Here is a 24895-nt window from a genome sequence, read left to right on the forward strand (position 1 = left end):
AGTCATGGGATAAGCAATCACATCTCAGGCTATTTCTCAGTTATCAAGGGATCTACAGAAATAACTGAAAGTGGGATCTAGTATTATAAAGTCACTTTCTCATTCTTTCATCTCATTTTTCTAAAAAAAAGAAAACAAACAAAACAAACACATGACAAAAATAAAGCAAACTACTGCTCAGATCCTGATTGATGTCTGAACTTGTCAACATCTGCCCTCGGGATTTCTTTATCCCTCAGCAGGGGAGATAGAAGCAATCAGGAAATGATCCTTCAAGCTGCTCTCAGAACTCTCCAGTGCGTCTAAGTCCTGTGGCAAATTCTCTTTGTCCCAGAGTAACTTTGAACTTGCTCTAGTTTTCTGTAGCTGTCTTCTGCTTATCTTCTCCCTTTCACATATTTAACCTGTCAGTAACAGGCTAGTTGTGATGAGACAGGAATTTGCTTATGAGGTCAGCACAGCTTCAAGAGCTGTTCTGGAGCCTGGAGACAGTGCCAGGTCAAGAGGTCTGAAAGCTCATGCCTTCTGTTTGTCTCTGGCAGTGACAGCACAGGGACATGGTGAGTTTCCACATCTGCTTGTGTCTACGCACTGAAATTTTTGCCTAAAAGTAAGCTCTGTGGATAGAAATGGTAGATAACTCAGTTTTCATACTGATTTGGCTACAGTGCAAAGTCTGATGATAGGTTTTATATCAGCTGCTTCACTAGCTTTTGGACCAAGAACAACAGCTTGTTTTTCATATGACATTTGTTCAGGATTTTAAAGATGACCTGGATACAAAATGTGCTGTGCTCAGGTTCTAGACTCTTCCACAACTTGTGTGCCATTCTGAGTCTCTGAATAAATGTCCCAGTTAAACAAGACAAGCATCGGTGCAAATGTGAAATAGCTGGAGAGAAAGACCCTTTTTCCCTCAAGCCTAGCTGTGAAAAGTAGCATCTATTGCAGGGGAGTAAAACTTTAGCATCACTTTCCAATCTGGATTTGTTTCAGCAGTACAGCCAAGTCATTCTTTAAGAAGTTCAGATACTTCTGGAGTACCACAGAATGAAAGATGTGGGGACCTAATGTGATTCCCAGGCAGCAAGGTGAAAAGCCAGACACCAACAAAACATATGAATTAATGAGAAGACTTGAGGCAGGTGAATCCCCTGGGACCGGAAACCTGGGTCGCAGTCCTGCCCTGTTGAATCCACTCTCCAGGATGAGAGCCTGGATCAAAGTCCATTTCTGGGCTCTTGTCAGATGGCTGGATCAGACCTGAATGTAGCTGCTGATATACACATACCTAAAAGTCACTCCTGCTGAATGGGAGCAACAAAAGGGATATGGATGCCGTGGGGACAGCAAGGCTGACAGCTCTGGTTCGGAAGCTGCAGCCATCACAGCTATGGCCTTTTTTGCAGTCACCGTGGAACCCAGATGGGAGATGCTTCCTGCAACAGGGCTACTTTACATCAGTGACATTTATAGAACACATCCATTGCAAAATGGATCTGTTGCACTGACCTTTATGTAAACTCACAGCCCACATTTGGATGAGGCAGAGAGTTTCTGATTGCTAACCTCATTACAGATGTCGTGGTTTGGGGTTGTTTCTGTTTCACAAGATCACTTGTGCAATTCAAAATCAATAGTGTCATTTAATCACAAAGAGCTTGGTCCTAATGTGGTTTATATTTGTATGCTTGTCAGAGAAGGTGCCAGTAAAGAGTGTGGGGAGGATTTTCTTAAAGAGGGCATTTCCTTTAATTAGGGTGCTAGAAAAGGAGGAGCAACAGACATACAAACAATAGAATGTTATTTCTTCTTTAAAAACAAGGCTAAGTCTGCCTTTCTCCTGCACTTACCTGATTGAGCCCAGCCACAGAGCTGTTGCAAAGAGCCCAGCCACTTCTACACTGGTTTCAGGCACAGCACACCCTGAACTCCAAGATGTTGCTGTTTCTGAAGCAGTACTGCTTATTCCCACGCTGAATTTCCTATTTCATACTGAATTTTTCAAGGAAACCTTGGTGAAGATAAACCCGTGCATCTTGCATAAGACGTGCAAATGTGCTGCTTTGTTTTACCCTCCGTTTTCTCCCTGAGTATTGGCCTTGCCAGAAAGGTCTGCATGAAGCTGAAAACCCAACACACTATTCATAGGACATGAAAACAACAAATGATTCCAGAGAAAGCCCCACCTACTGTGCTTCAAACTTTGAAAATGTCTCTATTCGCCTGAAATGGAGCCACAGATTCCTTTGTGTAAAAAAATACCCATCTTTCTTTTTGCCTCTTTCCTTACAAATACAGACTACCAACCTGAGAACATTCATGTAAGGTACAAAAGAGATGGCAACCTGCAGTATAAACCATGGATGTTATCAAGCATTATACTGAAAATTCATATTAAAGGAACAGGATAAGTTTTCCTGTTCACCTTCATTGTAAGAATGGCTCTGAACTCCTGTAAAAACACTGCAGAATTTACCCCAGTGAATTAACACAATAAAATGAAGACAATCTGCCATACTATAGTTACACAAATTTATGAGACCAGTTAATGAGTTTTTCTAGCTAAAGTGAGACTTGACAGGAATTGGTAGCAATGAATAATTTCTCCTCCTTGCTAATCTAAAACAAGTCAGTGCTTTGCATGTACTACAAATATTGTGCTCCCAGGACTGTGAATGCTGTGAGACAGCTAAAATGGCTGCTTAGACCCACAGAAATCCCCAAGCAGAATGCAAAAAAGAAAGAATTCTGCAAAACTTTTTCCAGAAGTCCTATTCAGATTATTTTCCTTTTCTTTCTGTGCCCTCCCTTTTCTTTAACTCTCTCAATGGGAGAAATAAACACTGGGGAAATAAAGGATGGAAAATAAGAGAAACAGCTGAAGAAAGAAGGAAGGGAGGAAAATCAAGCCTGGAAATATAAAATAAATGTTTGAAGTAAAAAATTCCTGGTAACAAATACATTTTCTTTCACAGCACGCATTGTTGTTCCTCAGGAAAGGAAGGACTGTTCTGCTGAAAAGAAGAAAAAAATAAATGGTACCCTTGAGGAAGTGATCTCTGAGGCAGGCACACATCCTGTAGTCTGGTCTGGCCCATGGCCCTACGCTGCTACCACATGTTGGCCCTATGCAGGTTGCCAGCTCTCACTAGGCATGACTGAACTGTCATATGGGGCTCAGTCCCTGTATGGGACTACAGGAGCAAGCAGATGAGTTTTTGGAACTCATTCCATCTCAAACTTTCTCAAAATGGCCTTGAAGTTCTTTGAGCATCCCCTTTGTAAGATAATCTGTGCGAGGATGGAACAGGCTCTTACCACCCTGAGCTCACCTGCTGCTTCAACCTTGTCTCTGCCCCCCTGCTTTAAACAGATTTTCATTTCACATTAACACTCAGCATTTGTTTAAGATAGATAGGGATAAATAAGAAGGGAAGGGATAGACAAATAGGATGGATTCATAATCCCATTTTTACCCCTACCACAGACAATGCCTCGCTCTTCACTGCAAGCTCCCTTGTGAGCCTATTAGGAACTAGGAAACAATAAGAAGCCATTGTGCTCAGATGCTGCTGCCAGACCTGCCCACTTAACAACTGTGGTCTTGTGAGAAATGAGGCAAGAAACTGCACCCTCACTGCCTGCAGGAGCAGCCACACTGACAGAGAGGACATGGTGTGCCTGCTGACAAGAAAGGACTCAGACTGCAGCCCTTCCTTTGTGCTGGCAAGCAAATCTCCACACTCCCATTTCCTCAAGCTTCTGCATTGTTAATCCTAGAGCACAAAAGGTGCCAAACCTCCAGCCTGGCTTTGGTAATGACTTCTTCCCTGTGTGCACAAATATAAATAATAAAAAGAAGAGCAAGGTGAAAAAAAAAGAAAAGGCACATTATCTCTTTCCAGTAACTTGAAGGTTGCCAAATGTAGTAAGTGCACAGGGCAGCTGAAATACATTCCTGTTACTGTATACTACGCCTTCCTTCCTTAAAAAGCTGTGTATACTCAAGGACTGTTAGCATTAGTACATTATGATGTGCCACAAGGCAGCAGCAAAGGCACGAGTTAACCCTACCCACTGCTGGAGTGATGTATTACAAAAGTTCTGAGTGGAAAATGTGTAATCCTGGAGTTCACTCTAATGCTGATTTCTGCTCCACTTTGCTAAAATCAATGGCTTTCCAGGCACTGAAAGGCAAACACCTCCTGGTGATGTTATATAAACTGCCAAAGGAAAGGAAGGTGGAACAAAACTGGGCTTCACAAAATACAGTGATAGAAAGCCAGCTTCCTGTTTTGTGCAGGGTTTGGAGAATTTAGCCTGTGGGTGGCTGTCAGCCAGCCATCCTTCTATCTACATGACCCTATGCCACAAACCTTACTGTTAATGCAACTTTTGAGCCAAATTCTTCTCTCCTTTTACTGCAGCAAACATTTATAGCAGTATTATCAGATATACGGAAAGACTGGCAAAAATTCTGTTTATAAGTGCACTTAAAATCAGATCAAAGGCATAACAGTGGCTGTGGTTTCCACCTTGTGAACCCACCCGAATAACCCAAGCCAGAAGGAACTGCTGAAAATATGCCAGGTGAATGGACTTTGTGAATCTTCACTGTATGTGATGTACTATAACTCCCACTTGCTGCTTACATTATGACTTGTAGAGAGAATATGCAAGTAGCATCACAAGCTATTAATGACTAAAGATATTTTACAACCAGTGAATAAGGGATAAATTTAAGATTTACAGTTTTCTCTGTGATGTCTTAACTCTGCTCCTGCTGAAGCTGAAACAATGTGCTGTGTTTATGTTTAGGAAAGGTAAGGTCTGGGAAGGGAGCTACTCTGTTTTATTAGATTAGCTTAATAGCGTGGAGGAGAGCAGACCATGTGTTAGGCACTCAGGCCTACCCCTACAACTCTGTTTTCCAAGCTGTCCCTCTGAGGTGACATATAAATATCTTTATGAACACTTGTAAGCCTGTAAACTTAGGCCACAATAAATAGGAAGAATGTGTTAGCTGGTTAGTACCTCATTACCATGTTAATGGTAAATCTTGAAAACAGCTGAACTGCAGTGAACAGCATCTGTCTGTGTCCATTTTGCACCTTCCCTCTGGTCACATCAATTTGACTGTAGGATGCTCAAGTCTGCTGGGAATTCAGCCCAGTGGGTCTCCTTGCATTTACCTGGTTCTCTTTCAGAGTTATCTGCCCCTGCTCCTTGCAGCCAATGAATGTCCTGATACATCTGTAAATCTTCTCATCATGTTGCACTCTTTGAACGAAGTTAGCAGGAAAAAATCCAGTTCTGTCATCAATTTTTCCCTGTGGAGAAAATGTATTGACAGAAGAAAGCTGTTAACAGCAGTAGCTTTAATGCAAGCTCAGTATTGAAAATAATGTATTTTTTCCCTTTGGAAATGAGAGAGATAGATGCACAGTAATTAGAACATACCTTCCACCAGTCTTCATTGGAGTCTTCCAGAAGAGTGATCATATCCCCTGGCCTGTAATTAGAAGAGGAAGAGTGGATTAGGATGACTCTTAACAGCTATGCTGCATCGGCTCCCACAGTTACCTTCTAATAGGAAGGCGGTCCTTCCTTGGTCATTTTATCTGAGCATTTATTGCAGGTAGACTCAGTGGGGCAGAAAAGTTTTCTTAAATCATACTAAGGAAAGTAGGAAGAGAATTGCTGTATGTTGGGGCTAGATCTTTATCGTGAGACAACACCTTCTGTGAACAGGAATTTCTGCTTCCTGTTTAATAAGAAACTGTTTAAAATGCAGCCCCTATTTGTTACAGGCATTATCTTGTTACTTCAAGACATTTTGCATTGTTGGGACACACTACTTTATCATCTGTGTTTTCAAGCTGTGATTGCAGAAGGAAGGCAGCAGGAAAATGGTTCTATTTAACTGACAAAGGCAATTAGTCAGCAGGGATATAATTTTGCCCAGGAATCTTTTTTTTTTTTTTTTTTTTTGAATGGGACATATTTACCTCTATATACCTCAATGCAGGGTTGTAATTGCTAAGTATCAGCATCCAGCTGACTAGTTCCAAAGCAGAGCTAAGAGAATAATTTGGCTGGAAATGCTAATAGTGAAACATGCCGCGCTGATTTTGTACAGGTAGTTGAACAGTTATTTGACTTCCTTTCCCCATTGGTGGCACTTCATTAACGTTATTGTGTAATTATAATCGCACTGTGTTGCAGAATGTAAGTGGCAGCCCATTTGCAAATGGATTAACCTCAGAAATCTGTCTGCTTGATAAGAGGCATCTCTTTGATCTTAACAAAATTAACGGTTGACCCTTAATTATTTAGCTTTCCTTGCATATCATGTTAGTCTCTTTGTATCAGTGAGGTATCAGCACAAGAGTCTGACAACACACTGAGGACATGTGATAAACAGAGAATTTAATGGGCTCTTGCAGAACACACATAGAAGACATGCACTTGTCCAGCTGGAGAGCCTCTTTGGTCTATCTGCCCAACAGTTATCACTGCTGCTAACAAATGGAGTTACAAGAATTTAGTCTTTCCTCTAACACGGCGGGGTTTGAACCTGAATTTTTAGGTTTCAAAGGTGCTATCAATAAGGCAGTAGAGTAGGCTTTTCCCTCTTTGGGAAGCTGTTCCATTGTGCTTGGAATAATTAAATGTTCTTGCTGTGAGAAAGGAAGCTAGAGAAAAGAGATGACTTGGTACTCTTGTGGTAAAAAAATTCTTCCAAAGGAAGAATTCTGTCCAAAGGAAAGGACATCCAAGTCCAGTTAATATTTAATATAAGATACTTGGGTTTTGAAGGAGCCTAACGTGTCACTCCAAAGTGAACAGGCTGTAATGTTACTGGCACCCTGACACTGCAAGGAGGAACATCTTCAACAAGAAAGATTTAGAGAATTCCACCTTTTAAATACCTTCCATCCTGTTGAGCAGAAAAAAACTTTGAAGAAGAAAAATTTCAAGTTGTCAGAGGAAGAGGGCAACTGAACCTGAAGTCTTCCACATCAGTGGTCTGAGCACTGAGATTTTACATACAAGACCTGCAAATTTAGCTGATACTTTTTAGTACAGGACTAACATTGATTTCTGTAATCTGAAAGGATTCATAAATAGAAGTTCCAGGTGAACCTATATTATTTTTCCTGCATAGATTTAGGCTTCAAAATCCCTAATAGGGGGCAATCTGCTTGGTGTTTACTGCTTATTGAAATGGTCCTGTGGACTTTCCCTATTTTTTTAACTCTGCATCACAGCCCTGGACAAGTACTCTGCTCTACCTCAGTGTTCTAGACGTCAGTAGGTGCCAAGATAGGCGCTTATAATGCAGTATCTGAAACCCTGTGTGCCTTACTCCAGAACTTACTTTAGGCACTGTAAAATACGGCTATCTCTTAGAATAAACTTGTTACTGGACTATCCCTTTTTACTGAAGCCAGAGCTCTGGAAAGCAAGACTGATTGCTTCTGCTGCTGAGGAAGGAAGAAATCAAGGTTATGTCAAATACGAATCGCTGCTGAAATCAGGACTGTCACCTCTCAGCTGCAGCCGTCTCCTGCCCATTGCATGCCCTCATATGAGTGCTCAGATCTCCACAAATCTCCCTTAACATTTCCTTCCATCTCACCTCCTTCCTCTACTAGTTCTCTTCCTTCTATTAAGATGATCAGTGTCCAGTCGATCCCTGACTTGGGCTGCCAGGACAGTACATATCAAATCTTCACAATACTGCTGTGCTGAATCCATCTCCAGAAACTCAACTTTGTTGAATAAAAATTCATCCAAATGACCTGAATCCTGCCCTGCAGATAGCAAACTGCATTACTAGCTATTTAGCATCACTTATGAAATAGTGTTAATCCATGTATTACTGAATTTCTGGTCACGGGACAGATAACTTTGCTGTAGCCTAGTGACGATATTCCAAAGCCTGACTCTTGTCTCCATGGAAAGAGCCTGTCACTAATGACCATTCAGGTTGTAGGCCATAGGTTGTATGGGCCTTCCATAGGAGGGACAGGGGAATTTTGGAGAATGATGCATTTTCTGGTTTTCTGTGTCTGGCTGAGGATGCCAGAGGATATGTGTCTGAATGGACTTCCTCTCCAAGGGAAAATTGCTCAAACTGAAATACACCTATTAAGGACTAGGATGCAAAGCGGGATCCCTCAACCAGAGTGGCTGGCAAGTTGCACTAAAGGTCACCATAGCCTATGGTTATTTCCTGAAGAGCTGTCATGCCTAAAATAATGATCAGAAAATGCTACTAAAACAGAATGACAGGGAAACTTGTTATTTCTGCCTTACATCCCACCCATTCTTCCCAGAGCAATGAGAAGATACAGCTGGGAATACTAAAAAGGAGATGCTGACAACAGGGGCATTTCTCTGGCAATTCCTTAAATTTTGTGGCAAATGCACGACTGTTATCACGTAGAGAATGCCTTGGAGAGAACCGATGCATTTGAAGTCAACAGCTCTGAGAAGGCCCTCAAAATATGAAGAGCATGAATCAAGCTTATTGCACTCAAAGAAAAGTTGCTCTTACACTTCGGTGAGTTTGGATTAGACCATGAGATGCTAGCAACTGATGCAGAACTGAGGCAGGAAGTGTTAAAAACAAATAATTGAGAAGGACACTTTGCAAAGCTCAGGATGCATTTTCTAGTGTGAAAAAATGCCATCCATCAGCTGGAAATCATTCTTTTTTCTCATCCATAATCTGAATGGGAGGGAAAAATCAAACAGGACTTGCAAAGCATTCAGCATTAGCAGGACAGCTGGCGAGGAATTCCTAGTTGAAAATTTATGTTTGAAAATGACAAAGCAACTGAAAACTGCATATTTTCTAGTGGAAAGCCCCCTTAGTCCTTGTATAGGAACTGCTGAATCAAGGCCTGAACCTCTGATTGACCACCTGAGGCAAGCAATGAGTCAGCCCTCAGAGCACAGGTGAAGGCTGTGCTATCGCACAGCTGTGCTGATGGAAGGGGTGGAGCCTGGCTGCACCTCTCCTAAACCCATTTAAGAGCTGACTCCCACGTGGGAAGGGTTTCTTTTGGAGACTGCTTCTTTTGGAGACTGCTTCTTTTGGAGACTGCTTCTTTTGGAGACTGCTTCTTTTGGAGTCTTCTCAGCAAGCCCAGGACAAAGGTAAGCTTTCTGTTTCTTCTTCTTTGGTGTGATAACCTGTTTAGCCTAACTTTCTTGTATATTTCTTAATTATAATATCTGTATAGTCATTGATTATATGCTCCTGAAGTGACATAAGTGCCTTTTAAGCATTTTATCTGTTGTGCCTTTGCCAAAAAAGAAGTGGTCACTGGATTTGTTCCTATGCCAATAAATTTGTATCTGCAAGTACTTATATTTAAAAATGTCCAGGAAAAAGTCAGAATAAATCTCCTTTCCTTCTCTCTCAAGTCATATATAGCAATATAAGCCTTAATTTGCATGCATTAAATCAAATAATAAATATTTTGGGGTTTTACCTCATCTCCAAGTCTTCATTTTCTTGTGGTACAAATTTGTACAAGGCAACATAGGTGTTCATTTGTAACGTGCTTTTATAAAATGGTCCCTTGAAGAAAAAATAATAATGAGAAAATGTAAGCATCTGTTTGTCAAATATTTAAGTGTAACATATGGCCCCATATCTGGAGCTTATTGATAATGGAAAACCCAGGGATTTTGCTCACACTGTTACAGTGAGGAATCAAGTTCTGTAATTCCAAGAGATGAGCCAGAATCTCACAGTCTTGGAGAACTGTAAATGTCTTCGTGGAGAAATAAGAGTTGTTGAACCCCCCAAATCAATTTTCTGGCAGAAATATTAACTTGGTCTCTTGGGTGAGACCGAAAATGTGAGTTTGCTTTTTACTCCTTAACATATGAATGTTGCAAGCCCAGCAGTATACTGGGCAGCATTATATAATGTGTCTATTATAAAGGTCTCATTATGGATGAGTTCAACCTGTACAGTGGACAAGTCCAATGAATAGAGAGGGAAAATCACTTTCTTAGATAGAAAGTTATTTGCACTGGGCTTCCTGCAGAGAAGGCTGGCTACTCTTTTGCCTCTCTGCTGGAAATCTGCAGGGGAAAAAAAAAAAAAGCACTGAAACCAAATGCCAGGTAATCTTCCAAATTATGTCAGGTCTGTGATTTTTATATTACTGCTGTTCTGTTAGATTGGCACAGCCTCCACACTGGATATTTTGTGTTTATAACATGAAATCATAATAAACACAGGAATATTAAAAAGGTCCATTTTTGGTCAACCAAAAAGCCATCCAGTCCTGTATACTGCTTCCAACCAGGGCCAGGGGCCCATAAATGGAACAATTACGTGACAGGCAGATATTGATGTTTGCTCTAGGTAGTGCCCCCTACAGTCCCACCGCAATTTAACAGCTAAAAGTCCTCCCCAGTTTATATTATACATGTCTTCTCATCCACACTGTGTTCTCAGAAAGTTTTTAGCCGTACCGGGGAATGTATACTTTTTGGTTCTTCTCCAAAGTGTTCTGTGCCATTTTCGGAATATGTAAACACTAAAATAAAGCAAACACATGACATTTTAGAATAGGTTAAGGCTCTTCACCAAGGCCAGCTTAGTTTTTGTTAAGCTCTTCCCTCAGCAAAACCAGGTATTCCACTGAACTTGGCTGATGGCTCAAAACCATTTCTATCCTGAAGAGTTTACAGTCATGCTACATGACCAATTTTGATCAAAAGACCTATAGGTAGGTGCAGCACAGAACTTAAGTCTCTGAATTGCACTACTAATTAAAGTCCTGAAGCCTTTTCTTCACGTTTGATGCTGTGTTTTCGTGTTTAAGAGCAGAAGAATTTCCATTTGAAAAGCAAGTGCAAAACATGATGGTTGTATACAAACATTATTGAGAGAATTTTGCAGCTAAGAACCCTTCTTCCTGTATCCTCTGTCTCCACATATTTGGTGGGCTTCTTTGCTCTTTCTCTTCAGCAACCTCTGCCTGGGTGCACTGGCTGTGCCCTCTCCATCTGATCACAGAGGGATACTAGAAACACCTCAACCATAAGTTGAGATGGGTTGTCTGTTTGAAAGATATACATATGGTCTGTATGTTTGAAAATGTGCTTCTAAGTTACTAAATCAGAAACTCCTGGAATAAACCAAGAATCACAGATTGTAACTGACCTGATTGGTACCTGATACAAATCAATTATGCTATATTCATAATTGCTTTGCGATATGACAGATATCTGTCCTCAGTTATCTCCTTGGAAAGACCACACTGGCTTTATTAAATTGATTGAATCCCCCTTTATGTTTTAACAACTGCTTGGTGTTTTATGCTTCTGGATAAAGTCTGAATATGATTGTACTACCTGGAGTCCTTTAGCAGCTAGAACCACCAGCCTCACCTCCATCCATTTACCCCTGCAAGTGTTTCAAGTGGTTTACTAGTCTCTAACAAGAATTTGGAAATCTCCAAAACAGTAATAAGTAGCAGAATGATTGCTGGAGTGTATTTTCTTTCTTTCTTTGTGAAATGCTTTCATGTATCTGGAGAAAAGAAGAGGCCAGGAAATCACTGAATGGCTGAATTCCCTTCTCTCTCTCTCTCCTCTTCCACATTCTCACCTTTCTTCCATGAAAACATATTACTGTGGCTATTCTACACTGACAATGACAGCCAGTCAAGGTCTTTGAAGAAGTTTTTTGAGTTAAATAGTAAGGCTCCTTGATTATAGGCAGTTGTTCTTAGATCTTGCACTGTTCTTCCTTGTAAAGGAGGAGATAGATAAAACAGTAGACACAGCATGAGTGAGAGAATTTCTGCAAAGGGACACATGGCTATGAGAACACAAAAACACACATACTATAAAATGTAATACAATTTTGAAGTCATAAAGTTTAATGTGTGAACGCAAAGTCTGTATATGAGTTGATGCATTGGTCTGAAACTGCCCCAAGTTGTCTCCAAGTGCTTTTGATTGTGGCTGACCTGGAGGCCTCACTGTGCCTTTCACCAAGTCCTGAGGTGGAGGGACACTGACTGTGCACACTGTCACCAGCACTAGAAGGGAGAACTTTTAAGAAAAAAACACTTTGCAGTATCCTTTAGCATACGGGTATGCATATTCCTAGCATCTGTGTAGAGAAGTCCTACTTACGTTTCTATGTTCCACTTTTTTTTCATTCAGTGGAGAAGGAGGTAAGAAAATTGGACAAGCTCTAGTGAGTGAGTTGAGTAACTAGGAGCCATTTTGACTTGCAGGAAGTCTTTCAGAAGATACAGAGGCATTTCAACAGAGGATGTTTGGGAGAATTTCTGCTTGGTTCAGAAAACAAAGCCTGGTTACTCATGTGTACCTTGTGGTCCATGAGCCCTCCATAGCTCACATCTTTGCATCACAAGGACCATACAGAATCACAGAATGATTTGGATTGGAAGGGACTTTTAAGATCATCTGGTTCCAACCCCTAGCTATAGGCAGGGACACCTCCCTCTACACCAGGTTGCTCAAAGCCCCATCCAGCTTGGTCTTGAATGCTTCAATGGAGGGGCATCCACAGCCTTGCTGGACAACCTGTTCCAGTGTTTTCACCACCCTCACAGTGAAGAATTTCTTCCTAAGATCTAGTCTAAATCTACCATCTTCCAGCTTAACATAATTTCTCCTTGTCCTGTCACTTAATGCCCTTCTAAAAAGTTCCTCCCCAACTGTCCTGTGGGCCCCTTTTGGTACTGAAAGGCTGCAAGGTCTCCTCAGACCATCTCTTCTCCAGGCTGAAGAGCCCCAGTTCTCTTAGCCTGTCCTAAAAGAGGAGGTGCTTCAGCCTTCTGATCATCATTGTGGACCTTTTCTGGACCTGCTCTGACAACTCCATGTCCTTTGTGTGTTGGGTGACCCAGAACTGGATGCAGGGTCTCATGAGAGCAGAGTAGCAGAGCAGAATCACCTCCCTGAACCTGCTGGTCACACTCATCTTGATACAACCCAGGATACGGTTGGCCTTCTGGGCTGCAAGCACGCACTGCTGGCTCATGTTGAATCTTTCATCAACCAGCACTCCCAAATCCATCTCCCCAGGGTTGCTCTCAAGCCATTCTCTGCCCAGCCTGTATCTGTGTTTGAAATTGCCCTGACCCAGAGGCAGGGCCTTGCACTTGGCCTTGTTGAACTTCATGAGGTTGGAATGGGGTACGCGTCCTTGTGTACGTAGGGAAGTGCTCACCAAACCTGGCTGTGCCAGGAAATTGTCCCAGGTTTGCTGAAATCCCTGCTGATAACAGGCTTGTACATACTTTTTAAAGTATAATTTGGCCTGGGGGGGCTTCTGATACAGATAGCAATTCACAGCAGTGCAGGAGCGTAACTGGCTTAGAAGAAGCTGAAGGGCTGGTGATTAGGTATGTCATCTTAGAACTGTAAACCAGGCAAGTTTGCTGGGTGGTTTGTGTGCCAGGGTCTGGAATAATCCATCATCCCCTGAAGTTGCTGTCATATGCCTATAGAGTTGATTCCATTGCCACATGTGACGAGTCCTTTCTGCTTTTTCTCTTTAAACAAAGAGGCTCAAATGTGCAGGTTCCTGAAATCTTGTTTGCAGAATGCAGGTTTTTATTGGAACAAAAATAACTGGAATAACCTGATTCATCAAGGCATTAATGTGGAACTGCCTGATAAAGAGACAGTGGACAACAGAGGAAAAAGGAGTGGTGAATCACCCTGCAGCAACATTTTGAATTTACTTTGTTAAATTTTTAATCTCTGTTTAGTTCATGGTCTCTGGATGTTTCTAGGAGGCACTGGAGTCTGAAAGCCACACAGCTCTGTTGTTCATGTCTCTACAAAACATAAATCCATCTCCTTTCATATTTGCTTGCCCTAGCAGCAAAAGAGGAAAAAGGAAAGAGGAAAAAAAAAAAAAAACCACAACCAAAAGCACCCTGAAAAACCCAGAGATTTTGACAGTCTGAAAAGGATTTTTACCATTTCCACAGCTTGTGCAAACAGCACGGGCAGTTTATTACAAATCTACCAAGGGGAAATTTTTGGAGTGACTGATGCATAATTTATACTCCGAGCCTCTGAAGGTTGGATTGTAAAAAGCCAGTGCTGATCAAAGGAATTGTTAATGTGCCGCGGAAGTTATTTGGGGGTTTGACACATGCTGGGTTTTTAAACTAATCTCTTTGAGTAAGTTCCTTGAATGCCTCTTAGTGCATTCAGTGAAGGCAGGTCTTACAGCAAAAAAAAGTTTCTTTTGGTTTCAGAAATTAAACTGTTGTTCAACAATGAAGGAAAGTTATCAGGAAACTCAGATAAGGCCAAATTTATCTCAGGTGGTCAGGATTAAAAAATGTGAAGTAGGTTAATTTTTTATCTTTAACCGAGTGAAATCAACACACATTGGTGAGATGGAAAACCTAAATAAATTGTCAGAAGAAAGAAGGTAACATAGATGGGATGTTCATAAAACAGAAGGGAGGAGATGACTGAACACGGTGAGGAGAAGTGATAGGAACACTTGGAAAGGAAGGAATAAGAAGGAGACAGCATGAAAGGGGAATGAACAGTTATAGCTGGCATCTCACCTACATGAATTGCCAACTGTATGTAAGGAGCACGAGGGGTCTAACAGAAGAAAAGCTATGTTCTGTGTGATTTATTTTTGCAGTGCACATCTCATGTTAAATTTACCAAAGTAGCCTCCTTGTGCTAGAGAAGTCACTGATGGTTGGGCCTGAAGTTTTATTAAAATGCTCCAACCCGCTTTGTACTTATTGCTTCCCTTGCCATGACTGAATTCAAAAAGGAGGTCATGTACAGCCATCCCACACCAGCTGAGATTTCATCACTCAGCTCTGGTCTGCTAATGTAAAAGCATTACTTCCTAAAAAGCAGACAAAGGAATTGGCTATTAATATTATGGGGGCACGTTCTGTGGCAGTAATAAGAAGATGCAATTATAATCAGGATTCATTGTGATGTATATTTTGCAGATTATATATAATATATATTATAATATTTGCAGATTATATATAATATTATGCATATTATATGATTCATTTTCTATACCAAAGAGATTGTGGTATATAGAGAGATGTAGACAAGTCAGACATATGGAAAGAGGAAAAAAAAAGTCTTATTTTTGTTCCACTTTACCAATGTGAAACTGAAACTTTTTAAGTGACTAGTCTAGAGTCACAAAGCACAGGAGATAAGGAATAGACCTGAACGTTGCCCAGTGTCAGGTCTGGACAGAACAAATGGTGGAAACCAGTGGCTTGGATCTCCCCTGGCACTTAATAAAGCATTCCCCAAATTTTTCCACTAGCTTGTTGCCTCACCCACCTCTCCCTTCCAAAACCAGGAATAGGTTCTACACAAGGCCAACACATGCCAAGATGCCATCCTGGCCTAGCAGCACTCACCACTGTTGCTCCGTTTCCTGCTTATATCAAGGCTGCTATCAGCTTCCTCAGGAACTTCAGCCAGATCAGCTGTCTGCAGGGACAGAGAGAGCAAATGAGATGGGAATCTGGTGGTGCACAACAAATACCTGCTTCATAGGGAGCAATAAAAGCCCACAAAGGACCCTAGAGAAAATTTCCTGTCTTCAGTACAAAACATTTCTGCAGAGTAAAGTAAAATGAAAGTTAAGGAATAATTGACTGTCTTAAACAATCTGAGTGTCTGTATAAAACAGAAGTTTGGGGAGATTGGAGATGATGAAGATTTTTTAAATAGCTGGCTACAGAAGAGACTGGCCATGAATTGAACTTATTGACCAACAATTTATTAATCCTGTACACATTTTTCAATAATATAACTGTAAGAGAAGTGTGATTTTAGTTCTGTTAACATTCTGGGGGGAAAAAAGAGGAGAAGTATATATTGGAGTTGTGCAATCAGCCTTGAACTATCCGCCTTCAATTTCTTTTTAAAATCTGGCTGGTATAGTTAGGGATAAATGAAGCTCAAATATTGTTGCTAGAATTACTATGATTTCTTACGTGTTCCATATTAATGTCAATCATGGTTAGGAACCCATTGTTCTAGGGCACAGGAAAACACGGGATGACAAAATCCCAAGCCTCTCAAATGTGCTCTGCGTAAGGCGCTGGATTCCTCAGCTGGATAGTTGGCTTCTCCATGTATATATAGCCTGACAGGAACCAGGAGCCACGCCAAACAGCTCTGTCCGAATCTAACCTTAAGGAGCTTCTCTTTCTGAACTTCCCACCTATGACTTTTGGATAAAACATCACCATACAAACAAACAAAGCTTTAAACTGAAGACTAGGACTGAAGATAGTGTAGCCAATATGAAAAACTTTTAAGTCCTCATATGGTCCTCAGCATTATTTACTTCTTGATAACAGACTTTTAAGGCAGACAGAAGGATTTAACTTAATTATTCCATGACACTCTACAATTGTATAAAATACACACCTCTATCTGGTGTTTTATAGACTTCTGCTTCCATTTCGTGAAAAAAATAAAATTGAGGAATATCCACTGCCTTTGTGTAGGGAGTACAGAATCTGAATTGCTTCATAGCTTTTTATATTGTTTTTTCCTTTCACTAGTGTTGACAAAAATACTTTCATTTTAGAAAATATATTTGCAATTTATTATATTTTCTAGGAATTTTATTTCTTAGCTACTTCTCACTGCAAGCATACTGCTGAATGACAAAGTTAACAGTAGATTTATGCTGTAGGTATCCTGTGATTATCATGTCTCTCTTACTATTTTCACAGCCTTCCACTTTATTTTCTTTCATGCAATGTTTTTAGACTTCACCCGTTAGGAAAAGGTCATGCTTGTCTTGCACCCTTCTCACCCCTGGGTGAGAAGGGATAGAAATGATAACGATGAGTCAGAGTAGAGCATAGCCAGGGCTTGTTAGTCGCTGGGTGAGGGAGGAAAAGACTGGCTTTGGTGAAATAGAAAGTTGCAACTATTTTTCAGCCCGCTGTTGTGGTATTCTCCTCAGTTTTCATGAACTAGCATCAAAATTACTGATTAGCTTCATACTTTGTTGGATACTACTGTATATGGGATGTGCAGTGATTGCCTCTTCAGTATACAACTAATCCAAAACCTCCTGAAATAACATCACTTACGTTTAAGGACTTTTCAGACAAGAAGTATATGACAGTGTCTAGTGGAAATGGTAGAGGTACAGAGCTGCTTTTGAGAAGACTAATAAGAACTGGAATCACATTTATATCACCTCAAGTGACTTTCTGTATAAATGTGGGTTGCAGAAGCACATTTTGAAGGAAGCAGTAGGTAGTAAATCTGGAACATATGGCTACTTTCTTTTAAAGGAAATACAGAATCCAGGCTGAAAATCACAGTGGGTGCATCCATACCGCTCAGTCATATTAAAAATACCTTGGCTAGTTCAAAGCAAGATGATTTCTCCACTCTGGGCAGACATGAGCTTCAGTCCTGGAAGTTGTAGAGGCAGGGCATGGCTCCTGGGCTTGCTGCCTTTGCTGTTAACTATTCTTGGCAGTTACAGCTATACTGCTCTGAGCCTGAGCTAACCCTCTCATGGCTTGGACACATTTGTGAGGTGCGGCAGGAACCCAGTTATCAGCATGTCCCTGGTTTGTCCCATGGCAGAATGCTGAAGCACTCTTCAGCTGCCAGGGTCGGAGCACAATTGTGCTGCAAAGTCTCAGTGATGCTGTGAGCCTCGCAGGTGCATTACTGCTTCTGTTTCAAGAGGAGAAGAGCAGCACAGAAGTGAGCAGGGAGGACCACAGGGAAAGAATTTTAGTCCCTGTGTGTTATTAACTGCATGGGCACCGACAGCTTGCATGCTCTGGTGCATTTTCACCTGGGCTCTAAGGGCTCTTTGTCACCCTCTCCTCTGGCCACTGGTCAGTGCCTGCTCCTCGGTCACACATTGCAGTTGTGAAGCTCTATGTACTCATCATTTTGATCAAGGTTGGGTCTGTCCCTGTTTTTTGTTCTTGACTTAATCCACAGGCTTGCACCAGCAGAATTTGTGGTTTCATGTGCCTGTTTATTCAGTTCTCTAGTGTTTCCTATTTCCTGTACGCTGGCACGTTTTACATTCGCTCTCAGCCTCGCTACCCTGCAAAAATTCCCATAATGAACCTGCGTTCCTCATTCTACACCCACAGCCTACTTAGTTACGATCACTTCTCTAGGGAAAACACAGCATTCATGATTTCTACGCTTGAGTAGTCATTCATAAATCAATGCATGGCTTTATTGATTTAGAAAGCAATAACTGCATTTGTAGAACTTCTGTTTCAAGTAAATGAAATAATTGAAAGAAAGAAGTGTAATCACAATGTGACAGGTGGTAAAGTCACTTTGGGTTTTAAAAAAGAATGAAAATTACCAAATTCCTTCTAAGGCACAAACCAGAGTGGATGAAGGACACGTCCTTTAATAAATCCCTTGCAGATTTCACTTAGTTCTTGGGTAAATTTGTGTTCTTCCCATCTGAGAAATGAATATCTGTTTAGAGACCACCTATGTCATCTGAAGTTACCACTCACTCATGTGAGTGAGTATATTTTTAAATCCTAGGAAGACACTCTACCAAATGTAACTATATTTTAGCTCAAGTTTAACTTAAACATGTAAATATTTGCACAGAGGCCTGGAGACAGTCTTACCGTTTTCCTGTGCATGGTAAGTTTTTTCTTTGATGTGAGCAAAGGAAAGATTGTCAGATAGCTTGGGTGTAATTTTTAGATATGATAATCAGCTCCAGTCTGTGGAGCATTTAGTTGTGACTGCTTTTTGAGATGTGGGAGAATCTCTTGGTAAAAAAATGAAAGAGATAGTCTGACCTCATGGACACCAGCAGTGCTGAAATATTGTTTTTCTCTTTTGTCAAGTGGTAGTGTTGAACTAAGCAGGGATTTACAACAAGCAGAGCTAAAGGGACTCTTTCTTCCCTTGTCCTCATTCTCTGCTCTTTTGCCATGGTGCTGAAGAAACTGACTTCAGTGATGGGGGAGAATGAATGATAAGTTTTAATAGGGAGGTGAAAATCTCTTTGCCTGGTTATAACAGGTTGAGAATACCTGTCAACATTTGAGGTTTGGCGAGAGGAGCTTAAATCTGTGACATTTCTCTCATGAGAATAAAAGATTATTCACTTAGCTTGTATTTTTCTCTTTTTCTCAAGTGTCATCTAAAAGATACTGAGTTTATATAAATAGTGTTTTCTTGTTTCATCTTGGGAGCTGGGAACAGGTTAGTTAGTGTTTTCTTTTTGTGTGTATTCGTTTTACAGATTGAAATACAAGTTTTGTGGACTCTTGTGAATAAGTACTGTTTCTCCACAAAGAAAATGGCAGAAAGATGTGGGATACTTACAGAGTTCCTATTGGGAGAATCAGACCCACTTCCAGAACTGCCTTTCTTGGTTTTCTGGGCTAATGAAGTCCCAAAACGGAGAGTTTCATACACAGGATCAACCTTATTGCCACAGGCTGTAATGGAAGGAGGAAAACATACATCAGTGCCTCGAAGATATTTCTGCCCTGGTTCCTGCTCCACCTGTAGAAACACCTGCTTGTACTGACGTGTTGGGATACATGTTTAGAAATACAAGTTGAGAGACCATCCTTATAAGAAGCATTTGAAAGTCTTAGTAGAATTGGCTTTTGCTAGTGATTTTTTTGCTGTGTCTTTGCTCACATTAAGGCTATGTTTCCTTCACACAGGCTCTCTGAGTCCCTGTCATTGCCTCATCTCAGTCCGTCTGCAATCCTCATTCCCTAATCTTCACCAATGCTGTCTACATTGACATGAGTGAGTCAAAGTACCAGGAGGCTTTAATCCATGTTTCCTGCCTGTTCCTACCACTAACTTCTTAGATTGCTCTCCATGATGCATATTGGATGGAAAAAAACTTGCATCTTCCCTGAGCTTTAGGTGGTGTGTGCAGGCTTTCACCTTTATGCCAGTAACCCTCACAGTGCTGTTACTGGGATAATGTGGATAAATAAGATGACTTTGGATCTTCCTGGGAAGGTGTTGATAGCACCAGTGTGAGACCAGGGGGAATCTGGGGGCAGTCATAAGAAAATACTTGCCATAGGAAATGTATTCCAGGTTGCTCAGCATAACCTAGTAGTAGTAAGAAAGGTCACCAACCCCACTGGCATGTCTAATCATTTTCACTCCCACGCTCTCCCTCTTAGCTAGTCCCAAAGTAATCTCTTGTGAAAGAGAAATGAACATCTTCAATTGGCATGAACAGATCCAGATGAAATTCTTCTATACATACTGCCTTGTTAGACTTCAGCTTCCTGTGTCGTACCAGGCAGTAGATGCTTAGAATACAGCATCTTAGTAACATTGTATGGGAGGGAAATCTGAGAAAAATACTAAAAAAATGCTTGGGATTTTGATTTTTGATGGGAACAAAGTACATCTCGTTTTTAAGTCAGAGATTGCTCAGAATGCTTCAATTACTTATGACAAAAATGACAATGATGGATGATTTTTAGAAAAAGAAACTTAGATGAAATCTATGTAACTGACTTCCTTTTTTCTAAACAACAAAATAAGTGTTCTTGGATAAGCCATTTTAAACTGACTGTTTACTTCTGGCATTCCTCTTTTTATACTGCCAGGTTTGCCTGCTCAGACTACTTCTGACTGGGGAGAAGTATTATTGAGGACCGACTCAATTTCTCCATTTCAGAAATCTTTCAGGTATTACAGTGAGCAAAATGTGGTCTTTTAACTACTTGACAAACTGCAGGAACATTTTGTAAGAAAAAAAATTAGAAAAAGTGAAAAGGGTGGGTGAAAAAAAGAACAAGAACCTTACAAAGTCCTATAAGGGCAAGGCCAGTGGTTTAAATGCATCCACTGTTGTGATCTTTGTCTCTCACGTAGCTCTTCCCAGCTCCGACCTTCACTTCAGTAATCCACAGTTTCTTCCTAAGTTCCTTACTTTGAGCTCATGTAGTTGTTATTATAAACAGAATGACTACTAGGAGGTTCCATGTGGGGGGTTTTGAGTGAAACACAATAAACACACCCTCTCCTCTTCCAGCTTTGTATCTTTGAAGTGGTCCTTTCCTGAGATGGCAGAAGGACATCCAGTCACTGAAAGGAGCTGGAAGGCAGCTGAGGGCAAATACCATGGCTGGAAGTCTGCCGCTGCTGTTGCAGAGCACTGCCAAAGGGAGACTGAACGGAAAAGCAATCAGAACCTACCAATAGGCATCACTTCCTTGATGCAGCCAAACTGTTCATGAATGAGAAGTGGTGAGCTGTAGTACCGTCGAAATCCCTTTGGCTGGAGGGAGAGAAAGCAAAAACATGTGAAGTGCATTGCTGCCATGATTGACATAGTAGAAATAACCTCAGCTCCTTGGCTAGAGGCATAGCAGAGCTTTTTTATTTCTTCTGCAAAGTGTGGTGAGACTGGAAATTTGCCTTCTGTTGTTGAGTCACTGTGGGGTGCAGAGATCAGGGTTTTATTTAATTTTTCTCCTGGAAAAAGCTAATTTCCCGTATTTGTGTGGAAAAAGGAGGAGCTCATTTCCAGCCTTTCTTTTCTTTTGTCTTACACAAAAGCAGCACTAATTAATTACAGTAGAAGTGCTGAATCATTAGATGTTCTGAGAAGTTTTATGTCCTTCTCCATTTCTTCTTATGTGATGTGCATTTGCACTGTTTTGCATTTGTTAAACGTGCATCTATTCTTCCCCGTGTTTTCATGTATCGTTTCTTTAGGTTTTTCTAAAATTTGCTGCTGACTGACCACAGTTTCCACTCTTTTTTTTTTTTCTTTTTTTTTTTTCCCCAGCTTTACAAGGTCTAAAAACTCCCCAGTTTTTAGAAAATGCCCCCTAAACATCTGTTCGTAGAGAAATGCACTATAACAACTCAAGCTACATCACTAAAGAATACCCAGCATGGCCAGTGGTGCCCTATATCACTCTATAAATGATTCTAAGAAGACTGAATATTTCTTGTTATTTTTCTGTTTACCATCTCAAATTGGGAATGCTTCAGGCAAAGGCAAATGAAGGTGCTAACACCTAAATCATTGGAAATGCCATTCAAGGCATTAGAGATTCACAAAAGTTCTCTCTGATCTCTGCAGGCTGTGAGAACTTCCAGCCATAGTGAGAAGTGGGAAGGCAGCATGAGGATGTGCATCTTTTCTGTATCTTATATTCAGTATGAAAAAATTATACAGTACTAGTTCTTTCACTAATGAGCTGCAGTATGGAATGAGAAGGAGCAAGGGGGCTGGTAAATTTGGTTACTGACAGAAACAAATTCCAGATTCCCCAGCTTCAGTTTAGACCCAAACTAAATTCAGACACCACATGAACTCATAAAACTCCCATGACTCTGCTGGAATTCTTCCTGCTATAAATTTGGCCTCTTGTTTTCTGTTTTTGTACACTGATCTCCACAAGAGTTGAGGCTGGAATCAGGCAATGTGTGAAGCAATTAATGTGATTTAATATTTGGCTTGTCCCAAGCCTGCAGTGAGATGATTCTGCAGATCAACTTCCTATACCAGAAAACACCAAACCAAGACTATGATTATGCTTTAAAAGCATAAAGATTTGCTTCAGGACTATGAACAACAATAGCAATAATTGAATATACTTGAAGAGACAGTAGGTTTTCTAGTCTTTTTGAAGACAAGGCATGGGTTTTTTTAATCATTTAACATAGCAAGGTTGTTTATGCTTAGTTCAGATTTGCCTTCAGCTGGCATATGTTTGCAGGAGAACCAAAATCATCTGAAAAGCAAACTGGACAATTACCGACCAACAAAGCTGTACAAGAGCAAGTGCCATATTCTGCACTGGGAGTGCAGCCCTGGACTCCCAAGGACATGGGGAGAAGAGGCAGGAGAGCCACCCCCACTGAATGGGGTCTGGGGGGGTTCAGGCTGATAGGCAAGTTGAATTTGAGTCAGCAGCGTGCCCTGGCAGTCCAAACCATACCTGGGTCAGGGGGAGGTTAGGGGAAGGTTCTTCATCAGAGGGTGGTGGGCATGGAACAGGCTCCCCAGAGCAGTGGGCATGGTCCTGAGCTGCCACAGTCCTAGAAGTACTTGCACAACGCTCTCAGGCATAGAGGGTTTGGATTTTGGGTGGAGCTGTGCAGAGGCAGGAGTTGAGCTTGATGATTCTTGTGAGTCCCTTCCAATTCTTGATATTCTACGATTCTATCATTCTATCAACATGTGGACTCAGTTTTTATATTCCAACAATTTTCTTAAGCCATATTGTCATTTTTTTAAGTCTTTCCCCCCCCCCCCCCCCCCCCCAGGAGTAACCAAATGAATCATTTTCCCGTAAAAAGCCACCAAGGTAGAATTTTTTCAAATACAGTATCCTGCCTTTGCCAACAACATAGGCACTAAAGTGCTGTGCTCCTTACAGGGCAGGGCTCCTCCAAGCCTCTCCTACGGAAAGACTTCTGCAAGCTCTGTAGGGTCTCACTGTGAAACATCTTTCAGTTTTCTTTTTAAGCTGAATGATGCTTATTCTTCAGGCCCTAACAATGGAGGAAAAAAAAAAAAGATTTTTCATTTGCTAAAATCCTCTGAAATATTTTGACTAATTGGTAGCTTTGACCACAGTGATTTCCACTACAGTAAGTATAGTTCAAATCATGGGAATTAATTCTAATATTCAGCTCAGTTTAGATTATGTAACTGTGTTTTTCAGCTAAAAGCCAGCCAGGGGGTCTGACCCACAAAGCAACGTGCCCCCAACTGCACTTGCAGCCCTGGGCTGCTTACTTACCAGCTTGCCCATGCAACGCTGTTGTCCAATACTGTCTGCACACTTGTGGTGGATGCTCATCTTACAAGCCTTACAGCGCAGTCCGTGCTTAGCATTTGTCCCTGTGAAATGCAAGGAAATGATTTGATTAGACAAAATCAATAGTTTCCATGCACTTAACAAATTTCCATGCATTTAATGAACGACCTGAAAGAGCTAATAGGGACGTCAGCGGTGGTAGTGTAAATACTGACGGCTAACTTTGCCACGCTTACTTTATACGCATGTTTATACTTGTTCTTTTTTCTTTTTCTTTTAAACAGTCTTTTCATTTCAGTCACTTATCCTCCAGGCTCCTTCCCAGGCTAGTGCTGCCTTTAGATATCTTAGGCTCTGTTGTGTGATAGTGTGAGGATGCTGAGCCAGCTTCCTTAGCGTTGCCTATTGATGTACCCAAGGGACTGCCACTGTTGCTTCTTCAGATCAGTGTCCAGTGGCGTGCAGGAATTGCTCCTTGCACATTCCTGAGCTGGGCAGCAAGGATGACGTAAACCTGATTTCGTTCTCCTTCACTGGCAATGGAAAAATCTGGTGACTCGGCAGAAATGCTGCCATGCAGAAGCAGAAGACTTCTCCCAGTACTGGAGAACAGTAGCTCTGAATTACGCTCAGTGTGGACCTACTCTGAAATAACACAGTATAGTCTGTCTTCCAGGAAGAAACAGTCACTCTTATTCATACACCCATAAGACTTCCTGAGCTACGTAATAGCAGTTAAGCTGCAGCAACTCTTTTCCTCTTGCCACAGGACTGTATAAATGGGATGAGTAAACAGCATGTCAGTTCATTGCCATCAACTGAATAAGAAACAAGGTAGTAAAAATAAAAACAAAAAAACCTCTTGACATTTTAAACTGGCCCTCATTAGTCAGACATGATAGGAATATTAGTCAGAGGAGTCAGAAAATCCCACATCTGAAAGTACTCATGTAGATCTTGATTATTTGAGTAGTTAACATCGTGTACACGTTGCTGACTGAATTCAGCGAAATGCTGCTTCTAAAAGAAGCACTCCAGGGTAAGATGTATCAAGTTGGTGC

General features: G+C 41.1%; 1 protein-coding gene and 1 long non-coding RNA gene across 3 annotated transcripts in view; one reads left to right on the forward strand and one right to left on the reverse strand.

Annotated features, from left to right (window-relative positions):
* STAC (SH3 and cysteine rich domain) overlaps positions 1-24895 on the reverse strand; it is a 73590-nt gene that overhangs the window by 5899 nt on the left and 42796 nt on the right. The window contains exons 3-10 of the mRNA XM_042889134.1: positions 23817-23917; positions 21253-21334; positions 19396-19511; positions 15450-15522; positions 10507-10571; positions 9510-9598; positions 5464-5515; positions 5196-5333 (exon numbers count right to left, since the gene is read on the reverse strand). Of these exons, the coding sequence (XP_042745068.1) occupies positions 5196-5333; positions 5464-5515; positions 9510-9598; positions 10507-10571; positions 15450-15522; positions 19396-19511; positions 21253-21334; positions 23817-23917 (716 nt within the window). The remainder of the gene's footprint in view (positions 1-5195; positions 5334-5463; positions 5516-9509; positions 9599-10506; positions 10572-15449; positions 15523-19395; positions 19512-21252; positions 21335-23816; positions 23918-24895) is intronic.
* On the forward strand, positions 9118-22571 carry LOC122189762. Of its 2 annotated transcripts, XR_006181960.1 has the most exons (4): positions 9129-9171; positions 19746-19833; positions 20661-20742; positions 21089-22571. It is a non-coding gene; the product is annotated as an uncharacterized LOC122189762 (long non-coding RNA). The 2 variants fall into 2 exon arrangements; XR_006181959.1 differs by lacking the exon at positions 19746-19833 and having other exon boundaries at positions 9118-9171.

This window comes from Lagopus leucura, unplaced genomic scaffold (assembly GCF_019238085.1).
Source record: "Lagopus leucura isolate 7727_CA_CO unplaced genomic scaffold, USGS_WTPT01 Super-Scaffold_100157, whole genome shotgun sequence".
Taxonomy (NCBI): domain Eukaryota; kingdom Metazoa; phylum Chordata; class Aves; order Galliformes; family Phasianidae; genus Lagopus; species Lagopus leucura.